Here is a 19,588-nt window from a genome sequence, read left to right on the forward strand (position 1 = left end):
GGTAACAGCAAGGAGAGACATTATGTGGAGTAAATTCTGTGCACCGAGACTGATTTATGCTGAGTGGTTTCTGCCTGTAGGCATTGCCTCACTCAGTCCTCCTAATCGAAAGAGTTAGATACTGTTTTTATCTCTGGTTTTACAGAGGAAATTGAGGCTCAGGAAGGTTAAGTTACCCAAAGTCACGCAGCTAGTAAGTGGCAGACCCAGGCATGGAACTTGGGCATGTCTCATTACAAAGCCTATGCTCTTAAGGTCGGCTTGATGTAAAAGAGCCCGTCCCTTAAAAACTTCAAGAGACACCTTCCAGCAGAAGAAAGCTGTCCTGGTTCACTTAACTGACAAGATTGGACTTTTTGTGGAAGCACGGAAGCTCCCTCGCAACTATACATGGATGAATGTTAAGTTCGAGCCAAGAAAGGTAAATGCTAAGGATTCCTTGACTTTTATTGTTTAGATCCTTGGTTGAATCTTATCAAAAGGATTTTTTAAAAATTTTTCATTCTTTTTAAATGTTCAGTAGGCTCCACGCCCAACATGGGCCTCGAATTCGTGATCTGGAGATGAAGAGTCGCTTGCTCTACGATGAGTCAGCCAGGGGCCCCAGGATTTTTTTTTTTTAAGTTTATTTATTTTTAGTAATCTCTATACTCAACGTGGGGCTCCAACTCATGACCCCAAGATCAAGGGTCTCATGTTTTTCCGGCTGAGCCAGCCAGGTGACTTTGTGAAAAGGATTTTTGAGACTAGTTTCTGAGATGTTTGCCAAGTATCCTTGAAAAGGTGATATTGCTCATGTATGCCAAAATTTAAACTCAAACAGCCCATATCATTAAAGACACAGGATTTGTGTAGGTGGACGTATCACCTAGAGAAGGTCTTCTTAACCTCCACCCTACTAGCATTTTGAGCTGGACACTTCTGTGTTGTGGGGGGCTGTCCTGTGCGTTGTAGGATGTTTAGAAGCACCCCTGATCTCTCCCCACTAGATGCTAAAAGCACTTTCCCGTATGTGAGAGCAAAACATTTCCAGAAAATGCCGAATGCTCCCTGTGGGGCAAAATCACCTGTGGATGAGTGGGACATTGACTTAGTGCTCCCCAAAACTAGTGGGGTACCTAATAACCAGATTTTTTTCTATTTCATAGGATAGTTTCCTAGACCAAATAATGAATTTTGTGAGCAAAAAGGAGTGATAATTATCTTCCTTAAAAAGTGATTTAGAGAATTTCATTAAAAAACTCATGAACTTACCTTACTTTACATTTAAAAAAATTTTTTTTTAACATTTATTTATTTCTGAGCAGGGAAGGGGCAGAGAGAGGGAGAGATAATTTGAAGCAGGCTCCAGGCTCTGAGCTGTCAGCACAGAGCCCGACGCAGGGCTCAAACCGATGAACTGTGAGATCATGACCCAAGCCGAAGTCAGGCGCTTAACCGACTGAGCCACCCGGGAACCCCTACATATTACTTGTTCTTAAAAAAATTCTTTTTACACTAAAAATGAGAGGGGCTTTTATATCCTGGTTGGCATACAGGTCCGGGAATTAACAACACCCTCATCCTCTCACCCTGGCAAGCCCTGGAGGATTGTTGGTGTAACTGGAGTTGTACCAGTATGTATGGATGGTTGGAGTAAAAACTTTTGCCAAATGCAGTCAGGGGAACCCAACATAGCAAGTGATACTGGCGTTGTAAGCCTTCTGATACGGGGATATTCACAGAGGAGGCGAATCACTAGACTCTATTAACTGGATTTTTATTCACTTGGCAAGAGTTTAACAGAAGAACAAGAGGCTATTAACTGTTCTCTTCTCAATTGGGAATTTGGAATGAATGAAGTATTCAAGTTGAGCCTTCTTTTCAGGTTTTTGGACACACAGAGATAACTTGTAGCCACCTGGTAGAAGCAATGACTTTTTTTTTTTTTTTTTTTAAACCAAGGTCTGGGTGGAATTATAAGAAGAAAAGCAATTAGGGAGGCCAAAGCGGGAATCTGTACTGCTGATCTAACACACTGCTCCAGATCCTTCTGCCAGCTCTGAGTGGACTATTCTGGGGGAGACAGTAGGAGGGTGAGGAGTTGTAGATGGCTCACAGCTTTTCCTGTAGATGCATGAAGCCCCCCAAACATAATCTACTTCTGGGACTGGCACAGCTCCCGAGCAAACTCCCGGGGTTGACAAATGGACTCTTGGTTGTTGTTACTATAGCATATTCACCGTGTATGTGGTGGCGGCAGCTGGGGGACATCTGACATAAAGAAAGCAAGGGCTCCTGCACGCACTGCGCACCAACTCCTTTTCTGGTTCGTCCAGATCGGTGGCTCTCAAACGGGGGTGATTCCCTTCCCCACTCCCTGCAAGGACACATTTGGCCATGTCTGGAGACATTTTTGGTCACTACAACTGAGAGGGGGTTGCTACTGGCATCTAGTGGGTGGAAGCTGGGATGTTGCTCAACATTCCTCAGGAGACAGACTAGCATCTAGCAACATACAGTCACTTGCCTCCAAGTGCCACTCGTGCCACGGGGGACAACTTGGTTCCAGGTATGTTTCTAAAACTGAGGGTTGTGACCTCTTAGTATGTGATAAAATCAGTTTATTGGTTCCCACCACCCATTCTGAAAGATGGAATAGCAAATATCAGACTGTATCACATAGAGGGTCAATATTGTTGCATGAACTTTTGTTCTCTCTCTCTCTCTGTGTTCAGGTATTGGGCTGAAATGTTTCTTACTGTGAGTTGTGAGAAAATAAGGTAGGAAGTCACTGACCTTCCCCAGTACTTCTCAAACTTTAACGTGCATTTGAATCAACAGAGGATCTTGCTAAAATGCAGATTCAGATTCATCTGGGCTGGGGTTAGGACTGCGATTCTGCACCTGTTACAAACTCGCAGGTGAGGCTAACGTTGACAGTCCGTGAACAGCACTAGAGGACATTTTAAATTCTTTCATTAAAAAAAAGTATTAGAGCAAGTGACCAGGACTCTGGGTATAAAGAGACAGTGAAATCTTTTGATAGTAGCCTTTTCAGAGCCCGGCAGGGAGAAAAATCGTTGGTTAATTAATGGGAAGTATTTAAGGATTTAGTACATCTCGTATCTTACAACGCAGTGTGATAATATTTGTTCCACAAAATGTGCCTTGGCTACTCTGTGTGTTTGTGTGTGTGTGTGTGTGTGTGTGTGTGTGTGCCCGCATGCGCGCACATGTGTGGTGTGTGTAAGAGTCTGTCGCTTACTGCCTCCATGCCATAAGTCTGCCATAAGAAAAAAAAAAAAGCCCCGTTTCTAAGACACAAAAGTATTGTGTGGGTCATGTTAGCAAGGATACCATGACCTTAATATAACAGAGCAATCAGCCTGGCTTCTTAGAATGATTATGGGAACATTCTTCTCTGGAAAAGAAAACAAATTAACTGTATTCACCAAATGTCTCCTGGAACACAGAAAGCTGTTCTGATAAAGACACTTAGCAAAACTCTTCCCTGAACACAAGCTCCAGGGAAAATTCAAGACTGGTTTTATATAAGGTTTGCCGAAAAGTAAATGAGACCTATTTCTATGAATGGCTTCAGGAAGCAGCTAGATTAGAAAAGAACTCCTTGAAGACCTGCACTGAAATATAAATCTGTAAGGATGATGCTAACAAAAGCATAAGCAATTACTTTTGGATAGTAATAATCCATTTGACACAATTAATCCAAATAATCCAAATCTATTAATGCCCCTTTATCTTTTCTGCATGCAGGACCGCTGAAACCCTCCACCCAGGCATGGCGAGACGCATTCCTATGTCCATGTGGAATGGAAATGTGTTTCTATATCTAAGACTCCAAAAGAAAAATAATTAATTGTTATCATTTACTTGTTATGCTGAAGGCCATACGGCAAGAGACGATTCATACTTGAATAGGAGAGTCATGGCAAGAGGGCATCAGAGCCCTCAAAACATTCTTCTGTCCACCCCCTCCCACCCTAATAGAGCTTGCTTCCTGTCGTCTCAAAGGTTAAAATTTCTATTGTTAGTACCTTCTTTTGGCTAAATAGTTTGTTAAAATTGCAAATATCCCAACAAAGGGAGCACTAACTCTTTACCGAAACAGAGGAAGAAATAGCAAATCTGTCAGAGGCACGTTTGGATGGTGGGAAGTAGGAAAATCTAGAAGACATTGGGTCTTTGAGGGGCACTGGAGGAGTAAAGTCATGAAGATGAACTTGGAGTGTTTTAGAGTTCCCACTGTGAGGCTCTTGGGTCTGAGGTTCACGTCCACGATCTTAAATCCTGATCGTGTGTGTGTGTGTGTGTGTGTGTGTGTGCGTGTGTGTGCGCCGCGCGGATGGTAATATAATAATGTTGCAAATCAAGGTGAGAGGAATAGGCCCTCTACTCCTCATTTCTCTCTGACTCTGTGTCCAGTTTCCATAATCTTTATGGGAAGGGACTCTCCTTTGTAGCTCTGCTGCAAGGCTCAGGACAAGGCTGCATTGTCAAGAATTTATTTCGGGGTTCAAAATCAGGTGGAAAAAAAAACAATTGTTTCTCCTTTCCTGACTGCTTTTCCTAGTACATTTCAGATTTGTTTTTCTTTCCAATATATATCATCACACAGATTCTAAAGGATGTCCTTATAGACTGGACTATATGCTCTTTAGCCTCATAATTGAGGATGACAAGGACAAGGCCACAGTTCAATTAAAATTTGATCTGAAGAGTATTGAAAGCTCAGCCTCTGACTGATTTGGACGGCTTAATTTCAGATTGATAACCTCAGGGAAAATCCTAGCAGAATTAACGAAGGAACCTTCCTCAGGGTCTTGAGGCACGCATGTCAGTTACTGGTCCAGGATTGCACCGAAGAAGTCACAGGGACACAAAAAATACTGGACCATGGACCTGGATTTACCACCCCGCTCACGTATCTCTGCCTTTATACATCAAATAAAATCCCTGTAGCTCCTCACATAGCCAACTTGTATCCAGGCCTCTGACGATTTCTTGCTGTTTAACTGCTTTTGTTTTTGTTTTTCAGAATCAGCTTCAAAAATTCTCCTTATACAAAGAACAGCTTTAAAAATCCTTGGTTGAATTATGCTGAGATACTAATTTATGTCTAAAAGAAATACTTGGTTGAATTCAGCTAGATTTTTTTTTCCTCCTTAAATCAGTTCTATGTTTAGCTAGTAATAAACTCCTCCAGTCTGCAGAACAATTGGCAGGGCGGTCCCTTTAACAAGTCAGGGCCACGAGGAAAGGGCCAGTGCGGATAAAAAGGAGTTTAAAGTGCATCACCACCAGATGTGATATGTAGCCCTGTATCCGATCCTGGTTTGCACAAACCAGATGTCAAGAATATTTTGGGGACAGGAGGGGGATTCTGAATATGTACAGTGCATTAGGAGAACATTTATAGAGCAATTTTTGCCTACTTATTTTGTTAAAACAACAACAACAACAAAACCATAAGGTATATAAGCACCTCGAGAAAGATCCCAAAGAATAAACACTCAAGTAATGATCTCTGGGTATGGGGGACCCAGCGTTTTCTTATTTTTGCTTAGCTGTATTTTCTAAAAGTCTCCGATGCACATTTATTGCATCTGTAACAATAAAAGGGATTAGTCATTCCTCCATGCTCTAAAAAAAAAAACTCTTCATGTTCAGAAGGTCAAATCTGATTAATATGCCAACGCAGTATGGTTTTGTTTAGGGGGTAGGGCTCAGTCATTTTAAAATCACTTAAAAGAACCAAGAATTCTATGAGATGATAATGCTGATGATAAAAGGCTTCTTGAATGTCTGACTAGGCCAGTCCATAGTCATTACGTTATTTTGTCCTCACAACTACTGTAAGAAGTCAGTTTCGTTACAGATGGGGAAACTGAGGCCCAAAGCAGCTAACGAAGTCACCTGAAGCTAGCTCAGCCACGGCAAAACCAGGATTCCTACTCCTGCCTGGCTCACTTCAAAGCCCCAGTCCCGACTTCCATTGTTCTGCTGGTTTCAGAACTATGTTTACTCAAAGTAGAATGGTACCGGGCTGCTGTATATCAAGCAATTCTAAGCAAGTTTGGGGTTAACATCTTTCGACGGATACGGAGTGTTGTTCGACAAGACAAGAAGAGATCTGGGAAAAGCGGTTCCATTTCAGTGATGACAATGGTGATGTGGACGTGACGATGATGGTGGTGGTGGCGGCTAACACTTACCAAATGCTCGCCCAGGGCCCGACACTTGCAGCTGTACACGGCATTTCACCCCCATAACAACTCCGCGAGAAGGTTCTGCTTACTTTCATCTCTGTTACATAGATGAATCGGCTGGAGCTCTGAGAGATTAAATACCTTACTGAAGGTCACCCAGCTTGTGAGGATCAGGGGTGAAGTCTGAAGGCTCCGCATCACGGCCCATGATCACTACACCGTAGCTCCTATTCGGGGCAGTCAAACCTGCTTACTGCTTGTGGAGGAGAGAACCCACTATCTCAGTGCCCAGACGCCATATGCCTTGCCGCTCCCCACGCTGTACCTTTGGAAGTACGTTTCCCTCACCTGGACAGCCGGTGATACACCTTACGTACCTAACAGAATAACATAATGCTTCCTTAGAGTCTATTCAGCCCTTACTTCCTCGAGCAGGATGACTCCTAGTTGGATTGATATCTGTTCACAAACATAGTGCTTGTGTAATTTAATAAGGTTATGGAAATAAGGTTATCTGTGGTTTCCTATGTAAATATAGCAAATGCGTTTTAATAGGCAAAGGTTTCATTTTGCAAATTACCCCTTTAATGGGAAATATTCGCACTCAATTATTGTGCTGACACAGAGAGTGGACAAATATCCGATTTGATAATGGAACAGCAAATTAAAATCTGTGCAATGCAAAGAGCACAGAGCAGCGGCCCCATCCGATCCTGACGGCGCTGCCTGATTAAGTGCTCACGAGGCGGGTTTGGTAAGGGGCCCTTTCCTGATCTGATAACTGCCAGAGAGAAGCCAAAAGCAGAGTCAATCTGCAAATACTTAATCCTCCAGAAGGCAGATTAAGTGTATAATTGACCTATATAATCCATGTATCATCCCCAGTCAAATGTTCGCCGGGCCTGGTTCACAACGGCACGGGGGCCTGAGGAACGCCAGTGCAGATCGGGCATTACCACCAACGTGGATGCCTTCCAAGTTTGAGATGGTTTTTTAATCACTCATCTCCGAGCCTGTGAGGTTTAAGCAGATGAATTCACCCTAAGCACATCTCTTTTAATCCCGATTTTCTTCTCAGTCTGTGTCTTCAAGAAGTACAAGGAGGAAAGAAAATAAATTAATTTTTGTTTAGACCTTGAAATCTTAGGTGCTTCTCCTGATGATCTGATCTCTAATTTCAAAAAGCATGTTTTTGTTTTGGGGGAAGATATTGAATTAATCACCCAAGTGGGGGGGGGTGTGGGGGGAGCCATCTGCATGATTTATGGACACTCAAGCTTTAAATCACTGTCTTCAAGCTATTTCTTGGGTTTGTGCGTTTCTCCTCAACAGCTGCTTTAGGAATATGGAGATTATTTCCTATCTATGTTTTATATTTTCTTTAAAAGTCAGCAATAATTTTCCAGGAGGCCAAGCTTCCATTGGAGTCTGACAGCAACCTGATTCTCCTTTAAAAATTCAGCATCTTTAATATAATTGAAATTCATTGCTGTTTTACGTATTGGAATATTCTCTTGCTTTAAATCGCCCAATCTTTTGTTTTGAAATATTTTAAACTGTTATTTTGCAGCAACTGAAACCAGTTTAAAATCATATGTCCTACTTTTAGGAAAATTACAAAAATGCAGATGAAATGTATAGTTGTACATCTGAAACAGTATGGGAGGCTGCATGAGGATTCTTTTCCAATCAGTCCTTGATTTGTTTTTGGTTTTAATTTCTTAAAGCTTATTTATTTTTGAGAGAGAGAGACAGACAGAGAGAGAGAGAGAGAGAGAGAGAGACAGAGTGTGAGCAGGGGAGGGGCAGAGAGAGAGAGAGGAGACACAAAATCCGAAGCAGGCTCCAGTCTCTGAGCTGTCAGCGCAGAGCCCGATGCGGGGATCGAACCCAGGAGCCGTGAGATCATGACCTGAGCTGGAGTCAGACGCCTAACTGACTGAGCCACCCCGACGCCCCAAACAGTACTTAATTTTGGACTGGTTAGTTTTTTTCTTAGGTGCATGACTAAAAAAGTTGATAGTATTTAACAGAATCTGGACAGTGCCAATCAATTACTAATAAACAGGGAAGCTTTCACTGCATTAGAAAACCTGGTTAGGCAACGTTATGTCTGATGTATCGCTTCAATAAGCCTAGAGAATGCCTGTTTAAAAAAAATGTTGGTGAAGAAGAATTTGGAACACTGTTCTTAAGTTACATAATAAAATAGATAAAAATGCAGAACATTAAATATAGAGCCCCAAATGCTATGCCGATAATCTCCCACAAGCACCCAATTCCAGCCAAAAGTACAATGACAAGGCAGAGAGAAAGCTAGATCCGAGGGAGCCCGGTTAAAACGGAAGATGCACTCATTAAATGACCCACTATTAGTCCAAATATTCTCAGATGCAAACACACACTAATGCCATCCAGCCTTTTCTACAAGGCACATTCAGAAAGGCAAAACCAAAACATCACAACAACAACCAGAAAACCGCGTCACAAAACTAAATAGCAAGAACTTAAAGGACTTTTCAGGTAAATAAAATGGAGACTTCGAAACACAGCGGAAAGCACAACAGGAACTCTGAGACATGCCTCTGAATGACAGATGCCAGCAGGAACTAAAAACCAGAGAATGACACCACAGTCAGAATCAACAACCCCCAAACAGCAAACAATCTCGGAGATCTATATTTTTTTCCTCGTTCAAAATGCTAATTTCCTATTATTCATTTCTGCCATTTATCAAAATGCAACAATTTGGAAGAGCCACCTCTCAGATCAACAAGTTTTTCTCCATAGATTTCTGCCAATTGTTTAGAAACCTGCTCCAGGACCACCATCAGTAAGGAACAGAGTTTAAAGAACAAGTTCACTGTGGCAAGAAACTGAGGGTGGTCGGTTTCAGAGACCCTCCTGCCTTAACATTTGCTTCCCCTTGTTTAGCTCAGTGGACACGAGAGCCTTGCAGAGCGTAGATGCAAAGACATAAACACCATGCTTGAGGAAACAGAAGCCGAAAATAATCAAACATGTTGGTAATCTGATGTTTTGCTGCTAGATTATAGAAAAACAGTAAGTACTGAATTAAATTACCGAGACTGCATGGTAATGAAGCTTTTCGAGAAGCTCTGGGTTTTTCAAATGACAACTGTTTTAAATCCATGACAGATTCAATAACTTTTTTTGCACTACATCAGTTAGGTTGCTTAGCACCGATATTCTGTAAATTAGGGGAGCAGGTTATTTGGAAAGTAAGAAAGTAAAAGGCAAGAGATTTATTAGCTCCAAATAAGCTATTGAAAAAAAATTTTTTCCCACAGGGGTGGGAGTGAGGTTCAGCGAATGATTGTAATGGTGAAGTCTTTAAAATCAGATACTCTGGGGAGTGAAACTAAGACTCCCTCAGGAAACATGATTAGCACACTATGAGACTAAATTGTGAGGATTCTCACAGAATTAAGGAGGCCGTCTTACACAGGTCAGTGTAATTCGACAAGGGGCTAGAAATACTTGCGAGTTTTTGAATGACCCTAAGCATAATTTACTTTCTGAGCAGCATATTCTTAGTAAATGTGTCTTTTCATTATTAATTCACACTAAAAGCCAGAGGGCTTGAATTTGACTGTGTTCTACAATGGCCGGACAAGTCTAGCTTTCCCATCTGTGTCAGCCAAGGCTCCACTCTTATTTTTGAATAACAATTCAGTTGCACTTTCCTTAAAAAAAAAAAAAAAAGCCACAGAAAAGGACAATTTGTCTTGTTGCCTTCAACAAGGCTACCTTAAAATTTTTTGTGCCCCTTGTCATTTTAATAAAAAAAAAAAAAAAGAAGAGGTGGCTTATCTGTGAGGAAGCGACAGGCTAAGCTGCAGATCAAACATCAAATTCGGTACGAGATGTTTTAAAGTGTTAGAGAGCACAAGGTTATTCGCACACACGCTCGCACAGGAACGCACACGCACACGCGCGCGAGGGCCACACAAAACTGAGAATCAGAAGATACTGATCAAAGGAAAACAAAACAAAACAAAAAAGGCAACCTAGGCATTGAAAAGAACAATCCACAGGCTTCTTGAAAATTTGCGGTTTGGAATTTAATTCGGTGGAGATGGGCAGACTGTCCGCACTCCTGACTGCCATCTGAGGCTGCTGCCTGTCTCTGTTTTCAATGCCTATTGGATGGGTGATTGTGCCCTGGGCATTCTAGGCTCGGTACTTTCATAAAGGCACACATGCAGAGAAGGGAGAGAACCCGCTGGCGAGTTTTATGTATGTATGAGGCATTCTCAGTGGATGTGGGTCATGCTAGAAGATGTACACAGGAAGATTATTTGATTCTAATTCATGCCACTTGATATAATGTGATAAAACATTTGACATGAGAGATAAGTTCCATTTTAATCCGAGAGAGAGGACGGGTGGGAATTAAAAAGTAAGAAAGGTTTTCTCGAGGAAAGGTGATGCAGAGGAAAGAGCGATATTGAGCACAGAGAGGGGATGATTGGAAAAGAAAAAAAGGAAGGAGCCTTTTCAACACACGAGGAAAGCAAATGAGCTGGAAGACAAAGCATATAAAAGTCAGAAGCTGGAGAATCCTGAGCACTGCCAACAATGAGCTCACTTAGCTATGGAACAAAAACACGCGCGCACACACACGCACAAACTCAATGTAAATTGCTGAACACAATCACAGAAAAAATATAGAAACACGGATTCCATAGTAGACCAAAACATTAATGTTCGGGCTGGCACTAAAAATATACGAAAACCTGGACAGAAGGAGCTCACGCTTCACGAGACAGAAGTAGGCTGCACAATTAGAGCCACACGGAGACAAGTACGTCAGCTTCCATGCACTCTGGCCGGGTCTACACTGGCAAATTCAGTGGAAACTTGAAGCAAAATATCTGGCTAAATTAGGCAGCCCCATCTGCTTTGGCCTGAAAGAGGCAGGCAGTTTGAGACCAAAGCAGATTCCTTTTTTTCCCCCCCCTTCTTTTTGCCTCAGTGGCTTGCTTTGGAAGTGCAGATGTAGTCACAATGGAAATACGAATGCTTGATAGCTATTAATCCTCAGAAATCTGCATTTTCTCCAGTTCGGTCTGGGTCGGGCAGCCTGATATACCTGCTCTTTGTATAGCCGCTTCTTCTCCCGAGTTTTCAAGTGGGTGGGTGGGCAGGGGGCGCCCTGGTTTAAAACCACACTGGCTGAACAAGTCTAGTACAAGAGTTTGCCCAAAGCCAGGGCTAACGAAGCATTTCCAGGCTTCCAGAAACGGAGTTATCTTGGAAGGGTAACAATGCACCACGTACTGTACATCTGCAAGCCACGGCTGGGGTCAGGGAGGCACCACCCCCAGGAGAGGGAGCCGGTGTCAGCCTCCCCGACGACAACACATCCCTAAAGCAAGGCCAGATTGCGAGGAGGACCATGACCAAGAAAGGTCTCTGCCAGTTACAGAAAAGCTGCCTCACAAGCTTCGTGCAGAAACGAGGCTGCTTGCTGAGAGAGGCTGTGCGTCGTCCTACGTATCACACAGATTGGGACTGAGACACGGCCACGCCAGAGTGGGTTCGGAACAGACACACGACAGATAAGAGCCTAAGGCAGAGGGAAAGGGAAAGACACTGCTCGAATCAGGACCAATCCATTTTCTCAAAATGTGACTTATCCTCCTGTCTCTTATTTTGTCACATTTTGGAGGGTCTCCTCCTTGGTCTTCAAGGAGGAGAAGGCATTTACTTACATCAAATAACCTTTCTATATACATCTCCTCATTGACCTTATCACGGAGGACATCCTGAGAGTGACGGACGAAAGTCACATAGGCGTCGGCCACGTCCATCCCGGGTTTCTGCAAAGAAACAGGAAAACATGAAAATGGAATTTTCAGACAGTGACTTCCTCGGTGACTCATGCATTTCAGTCTCCCCACCCCACCCTACCCCACCCCACACTGCCTGTGCTGGAATTTGAAGCTATTCATAATATACTGTAGAGCTATCCACAGCCTGGACTGCTAAGAACTGATATTTGAGCCTCCTGCTCTTTCCAGGAATCAAACCTGGCTAAGAAAGGGAGCTGGGATTACACGGTTTTACAGTTATTTTTCTAAGCTATTAATTTCTTTTTCTGCTATAGATACTGTAACAGATAAATCATCACTGGATAACCCAGAGACATCCTCTGGCTTTTCTTTGGATTGAAATCCCCATTTAAGAATACCCAAACAGACTCTGTCTTCCACTGTCTGTCCTTAATATAACATTGGAAAGGTGACAGCCTTCCTCGATCTTTTTTTCTTCTTTAAAAAATGGAGAAAATGCTAAGTAAAGAAATTATATTTTAGCGTACATCTCCTCCTACTGAAGCCACATTTTTTTTTGGGTGGGTGGGTGGGTGGGGAGGAACACTTTAACCTGAGTATGTAGTGAATATTTCCTAATCGGTTTACTCAGAGGAGACATTCAACCTCTTATCTGTCTTTACTTCCCAGCGCAGCCTTATGGCCCCCAAATTTTAAAAAGCAGGAATTGAGGAGGAGGGTGAAGGACGTGATTTTTAAATAAATTAGATTTTCTGGAAAGGTAAGCAGGTGGTTCATCCAGAGTTAAGAAATAATTTATTGTGAGAAAATACTAATAAAAAAAAAAAGAGAGGCTCGGGGTGCACACTGCTTGAGATGTCGCAATCAAAGATACGTCCAAAGAAACCTATTAAAACAATGTAATATGGGTCATCAGGAGAGCTGCAACAAACTGCTTAAATTTCCACAGTAGACATGTATGTTTGCTAATAACTAAACAAGATTAGTTTTCATTACTGTGATTTACCTTAGATCACAAAGTATCATTTCTCTACAAGACGGGACTGTCAGCCACTGCAAATTGAAGTTAGTTAACACTTCTGTGTAATTTCCAGGGTGAAAATGAGGAAGGTTTGGAAACAGTAGGACTGTATTTTTTTTTTTTTCATGATACAAAGCAAACAATTATCAAGGAAAGGGCCAATGCTTTGGCCCCTGGGATGCTAGTAACATTTCTTAACACCTGCTGGAACAATGACAAGGTATTAATTTGAAAAACAATGAGGACAATCCAAAGCCACAGTAGTCAACTGTTACACTTTCAAGCAATTTTCAGTGAATGGATTGAGCAGGTTCCGTGATGGTCCTATAATTGTGGCAGTTTTATGATACGAAACAATAGAGGTTCTCCAATGAGATGTAAGTGATACATATCAGTTCTAAACTGGCACCTCGCTAGGCTCCTTCTCTCCCTTTGGCAGCCGCACATCAAAGGGCATTCTCAGTAGGGATGGGGACCCCCCCACTTGGGGGGACTTGAGAAACTTATTAGTATTGTTTCCATTTCTTCCCTGGTGATCCTGGAGGCAGATATGGCCTTTTCCTGGACTCATGCAGCCACCTTAGAGCTAAGATTCAAAGCTCAATTCAGCCCTGTTAGTAACCGGCAACGTTAGTAACCTGTAAGAATGGTTATTTTCACCCACTCCTTCTCTTTCCACAAAATTTGCTGCCGTCAAAGGGCGTTTCATTTAAGTTTTAAAAACTTTGACCAAAAAAAAAAAAAAAATCAGGGTGGTTTATCTTACCTAGGTAGTTAAAAATCTCCATGGTTCTCTACCTTTTGACCCTTCTTTTTCTTCATCACGTGTACCAATAGCTGACATTTACTATATATCTGCTTGTTTGCTCTCACTAGAACATAACTCCACAAATATAGGGGCTTTATTTGATCTATTTTCTATTGTATCCTCAGCACACAGAATGATGCCTGGCACAGAGTAGGTGCTCAGTAAATATATGCTGAATGAACAAACCCGTGAATGAATAAGCCCCTTCCCCACATCTTTTTTTTTTTTTTGAGCTCTTTAGTCACACTACCTGGATTTTTATTATATTCCCCCACCAACTGGAACTTGCGAACATCATTTAAATTTCTCTGGGTCTTAGTTACACCATCTGTAAAATGGGATTAATAGTAGCTCTCCTACTTACCTTCAAGGGTTGTTATAAAATAATGTAGGTCAAGATACCATAAAAGCCATAAATTGATATACAAACATGAGCCACTATGACTCTGTTCCCCCACCCTGCCCCACAATATTGTATCACTTCATAGCCTTACCCACCTTTGGAATCTACTTTGGAACCAAGAAGAAAAACGGGATTTGAGAGAAACCAACATCAAAATAAAGACGATACAGTCTCTGTGTGCCAATGTATACTGTGTTCTTATGATACAGCCCCCAGGCCTCCACTCACCACCTTCTTCCTTTCTCACCAGCTTTACATCCAAAGCCAACAAGTTTGTCTCCCTTCCTTCAGTGGACCAGGAAGGGGCAACTGTTTGAAACGGGTGGGCTGATAACAGAGTGCCGTCACTTTTCCTGACGCCCTTAGCAAACTGCAGCACCAGACAGGTAGACCCAGCAACCACTGGGGTCTGGGACTATCAAGGGCAGAGGTAAGCCGCCTCTATACCTCTGGAGGCCCTGTGGGTAGCAGGTCACTACGTGGCTACGGGGGAAAGACAGTCACAGTGGTGATCCTTTGTCATTGAGGGAGGGTTGAAGTACAGTTTTCTGTTGACACAGGCAGAGAAGGATGTGTAATGAAGTCTAGGTAGATTTCCAACCAAAATGGTTAAAAGAAAGACTGTTCACAGGGGCGCCGGGGTGGCGCAGTCGGTTAAGCGTCCGACTTCAGCCAGGTCACCATCTCGCGGTCTGTGAGTTCGAGCCCCGCGTCGGGCTCTGGGCTGATGGCTCGGAGCCTGGAGCTTGTTTCCGATTCTGTGTCTCCCTCTCTCTCTGCCCCTCCCCCGTTCATGCTCTGTCTCTCTCTGTCCCAAAAATAAATAAACGTTAAAAAAAAAATTTTTAAAAAGAAAGACTGTTCACAGACAAGCTAACTTGCAGTTGTACATGGAAAATATTCTTGGCTAAATGACTGATGCTATTAGATAAATGAGGCTTTATACCATATTGCTTTCCTTTCCTTTCTTTCTTTTTTTTTTTTTTTAAACATTTATTCACCTTTGAGAGACAGAGACACAGCACGAGTGTGGGAAGGGCAGAGAGAGAGGGAGACACAGAATCCGAAGCAGGCTCCTGGCTCTGAGCTGTCAGCACAGGGCCGGATGAGGGGCTCAAACCCACAAACCATGAGGCCGCTTGACTGAGCCACCCAGGCGCCCCTATATCATATTGCTTTCTAAACACAGTGGGGAAAGCTTCAGATGATGGTGTTTAGTATCTCGTACATTGTTTATTTCAAATATGGTTTGGACAGGCCGAGGATGGAGATTTTAGCAAACGTATAAAACAAACAATCTCTGTGTAGTTGACTCCCTCCACGTGTGGAAGGTATCATTTGTGAAGAAGCCACTCTGTGGCTTAGGAAAAATAGGACATTTTAATCATAGCTTGCCCCTCCCTACCAGGTACTTCTGAGCTTGAAAACAAATTCAAATTTTCAGTAACTTAAGCAAGCCCTAATTAGAAATGCAAATCTGTCATGTATATTCGGAAGGGTCAAATACTACATCTAAGACAAAGAGATAGGCTTTGGGGATTACGCAATGTTTTGAATGACTGGTAACAGCACTTCTCTCCCTTAGTGCGGATAATTAAGAGACAAATCTCTAATGTAACTAACTACTAGTCCCCACAAGGAACTAAACCAATAAACCATGTGCCAAAAACCTCACAGGGCAACACAGATGAACTCGGAGACTTCAGAGCCAGAAACACCTCGGAAGATGATTTCACCCAGGGTTCTTAACCCTGGCTGCAAATGAGAAGGATCTGGGGAGCTTTGGGCAATACTATCACCAAGACCCCTCACTCCAGAAATTGTTTTAATTTGGCAAGCAACCTGGCGCTAATGCTCGTAAGGGCTCCCCAGGTGTTTCCAATATGTAGCCAAGGTCCAGACTCATGGGTTTAGCCCACTGGTTCCCAAACCTGCCCTCTCCCAGATCAGCTCTTTGGAAAGAGATTTCCAGGCTCCGCATCCCTCCCCCCCTCCCCGCGAACTATTGAAGCAGAATCTCTGGACACAAGGGGCCTGAAATCTCTACTTAAAAAAAACAAAAGACAACACCCCCCTCCCCAAACACTGCCAAGTATTAACGCTGCACATTCTGGGGTGAGGACACGTGATTTAATAGGTGATCGTCCCCGGTGTGCCAGGACACTGGCTCTTCAAAACAGAAGACAGAAACAACAGAACAAAACAGCAAACCTTGACTGGTTACGCCTGCCAATCTCCACGGTGTAACTATTCCCTCCTTGGCTGAGTTCAAGCTACCCATGTGCCCCGACTGAAGGCAGAGTTGGAAAAACATGCACACAACTGACTCCTGGAAGGCAGGGCTAGCAGGCTTTCCGGAGTCAAACTGCTGGCACTTAAACCCTCACGCCCTGATTTACTAGCAGGTGATGCTGGACTTGCTCTTAACCTCCCTGTGCCTCACTTTCCTCACCTGTGAAGCAGGGTGATCCCATTTCCCTCCCATAGGGTTGTTTGGAAAAGCACACGATTACTGTAATTTACCATATGTGAACATGCACAGACAGTACGCCTGTGTATTGTGCTATTATTTTCCATAACATTGTTTATTTACGAAAACACAATATTCTTGCTATGATATTATGTGCTATAAAAATAGATGTTAATCAACTTGATTTTAAAGGGTATCCTTGTCCTGAGCCATAACAATTGGTGAAATCATGGGTTTGATGTGCTAACCACATTTTTTTCTAATACTCCTTAAATAATTACTCAATTATCCCAATAAAGATGTCGGTCTATGCACGAACTAAAATCATCTTGCAGATGGCATAGTGTTTAAGGGGACTGGTTTAAATCTCAGCTCTGCCACTTACCAGCGGTGGGACCCTGAGCAAATGACCATCTCTGTGCCTCAGCTTCCTCATTTTTAAACATTTGAAGTGCTTACCTTAGAACAGTGCTTAGCACACAGGGAATGCTTTATGAGGCTTGGCTGCAATTGCAATTATTATTATATTATGTATCAGCAGTGGCAAATGTACCACAGTTTGGAACACGTTGCATCATTTTCTTCTGTCTCCCTAGAGGGTGCAAATTCTGCTAATTCACTTTTGTTCCCTTTCGTGTAGATGTAGAGCCTTTTTTTTCCCCCTTAGCTTTACAATAAATCTAAACCTGGTCTGTAGGAATTAGGTGGAAACCACATGAAATCACTGATGTTTGACTTTTTGGACCCCCTCCCCAAAATAATTTGACCTCCCCAATAACTTCCGGTGATAGCGATGATTGCCGGGTCAAGTTTCTCTGGGTATTTGGAGCTTGCCTGCTGGGCACCTGTTTAAACCTCGCCGGGGAGATTGCCCCTTGACTTGGAGGCCTATAGACACCAGATCTTCAGGCTGGGTGCCTAGAATTTCAATTTCTATTAGGGCTGCAGACCCGTGCAGGTCAGGACTGCTGTCAGCAAATTCATCCTCTCTCCCTGCTCCCCTGTGCAATACAGTGCGAGCACCCCCTTATCCGCCTGCCCAGGGGCTCTGCTCCTGCTGCTCAAATGTCTAGGGAGTGCCAGGCATAGTGCTGAGAGTTCCATATATGTGTGTCATTTAATCTGCACAGCAAACCTGTGACTTGGGTATTATTACCTCTCTTTTAAGGGTGGAGAAATAGGCCCAGAGAATTTGAGTAGTTCGCTCCCTGTGAACTGAAAGTTTATACTTTGGGGCTTGGAAAAATAAATTACTTAACGCCTCTCCTGGCTGCGGTTGTGTGCGAGCTTTTTCTCTTCTCCATTATAAAGACTCTCTACGTGAAGGAGTCTGAGGTCCCTCGATGAGAAGTATTATATAAATTCAAAGCATAATTATTGATTGTACATTCTCTCATTAAACAAACAAAATGTATGCTAATGCTAGATTCACTCCAATTTTCCATTTTGCCATCCTTTGCGAAATAAGCCAATAAACGATTACACACTTAGCTTCCTGGGGAAATGAATTTAAATGTTAATATAAATCCTTTTAGAAAAAAACAAATTTTAACAAATAAGTATTTGAACAAGGAGGGCACTTAACCACGTTCAGAATGAGAAACGTTCAGTACAAGACCCTTGGTGGCTGTTGAGATAAGCTCTCTAAATTTAATATTTTATAATAGACTCACACCTCTTTTGTTAGAAATGGAGAAACAGAATCATTTTCTTTTCCCCTTTATTGGAATATATTTAAATCTCTCCAATTTTATTTTGCTAATAGGCAGGGCAAAGTCTGTCGATAAATGTATCCTGACTTATCACAGGTAATCCCACACTCCAGCGTTCATGTGTAGTACTTAACCTCAATTTAAATGTAAATTTTGGGCAACCACAAGTGCTTTATCTGTGAACTTTGAGAGCTCTCTTCATTAATGAGGTCTGCACTAATTATAAGCAGTTCTGTAAGATTTCCTTAAAACAATTGCAGAATTGACCCCAAAATGAACAAATTCAGAATTTATTTGTTTAAAAAAAAATACTGGCACCCTTGTGCAAATTTCTAGCTCACGGAGACTCCCAAGGTGTGCATACAGGAGGGGAGGGGAGTAGGCCGATAGAGAATGAACTGTACCAGAGAAACCCAGGAAAATGAAACGAAAGGCCACTGGGTTTACTCTCAAACAGGATCTCTCTTCTGGATGAAAGAAACGATACCCTCTTTTCATCTAAAAAAAAAGTTTTACCATGAAATACTCTTGGCTTCTCTCTTTCTGGTGATTCAAGTCAGGAATATGCAATTTAGTAGCAACTAATGAAAACAGCATCATTAAATTTCTCATGAAAGCAAACACACATGCGTACACACACACACACACACACACACACACAAAAGCAATTTTCGAATACTCACAGGTACATCCACATATTTGGAAGCTGCCTTCACCTAAGGAGGAAAGAAGAGGGCAGAAGTGAGGCTCGTGTTCATGCTTCATTGTCCACAGCTCAGTGCTGTGTCACCATCAGTTAATACAATACACTGGCACACGGAGCTGACCAGGAAACACAGAAAGGTACTAAAAAATAAAATGTGATGTCTATTCTCTTTCCCAAGCTGTAGCTACCGCTTTGGAGAGAAAGAGAGAAAAGAGAGAGGGAGAGAGAAAAGAGGGAAGAAAGGTAGGCAAAAGGGAGAGGAAAGGAAGGAAAGGAAAGGAAGGGAGACAGGAAGACAGGGAAAAAGAAAGAAAAAAGAAAAAGGGAAGAAAAGAACAAGAAAAGAAAGAAAAGAAATGAAAAGAAAAGAGATGAAAGGAAAAGAAAAGAAAAAAGAAAAGCCAAGCAAATATTTACTGATTAGGATCCTGTGGCTGTTG

General features: G+C 42.5%; 1 protein-coding gene across 13 annotated transcripts in view; it reads right to left on the bottom strand.

The window, feature by feature from the left end:
- The window catches only part of CADPS (calcium dependent secretion activator), a 477,681-nt gene that overhangs the window by 26,737 nt on the left and 431,356 nt on the right, over positions 1-19,588 (bottom strand). For all 13 annotated transcript variants that reach the window (XM_047095935.1, XM_047095936.1, XM_047095938.1 and 10 more), the window contains 2 exons: positions 19,126-19,158; positions 11,948-12,055 (listed from right to left, as the gene is read on the bottom strand). In XM_047095935.1, the coding sequence (XP_046951891.1) occupies positions 11,948-12,055; positions 19,126-19,158 (141 nt within the window). The remainder of the gene's footprint in view (positions 1-11,947; positions 12,056-19,125; positions 19,159-19,588) is intronic.

This window comes from Lynx rufus, unplaced genomic scaffold (assembly GCF_022079265.1).
Source record: "Lynx rufus isolate CCGP_SWC_20201006 ecotype Redwood Valley unplaced genomic scaffold, mLynRuf1.p SCAF_4, whole genome shotgun sequence".
Classification (NCBI taxonomy): domain Eukaryota; kingdom Metazoa; phylum Chordata; class Mammalia; order Carnivora; family Felidae; genus Lynx; species Lynx rufus.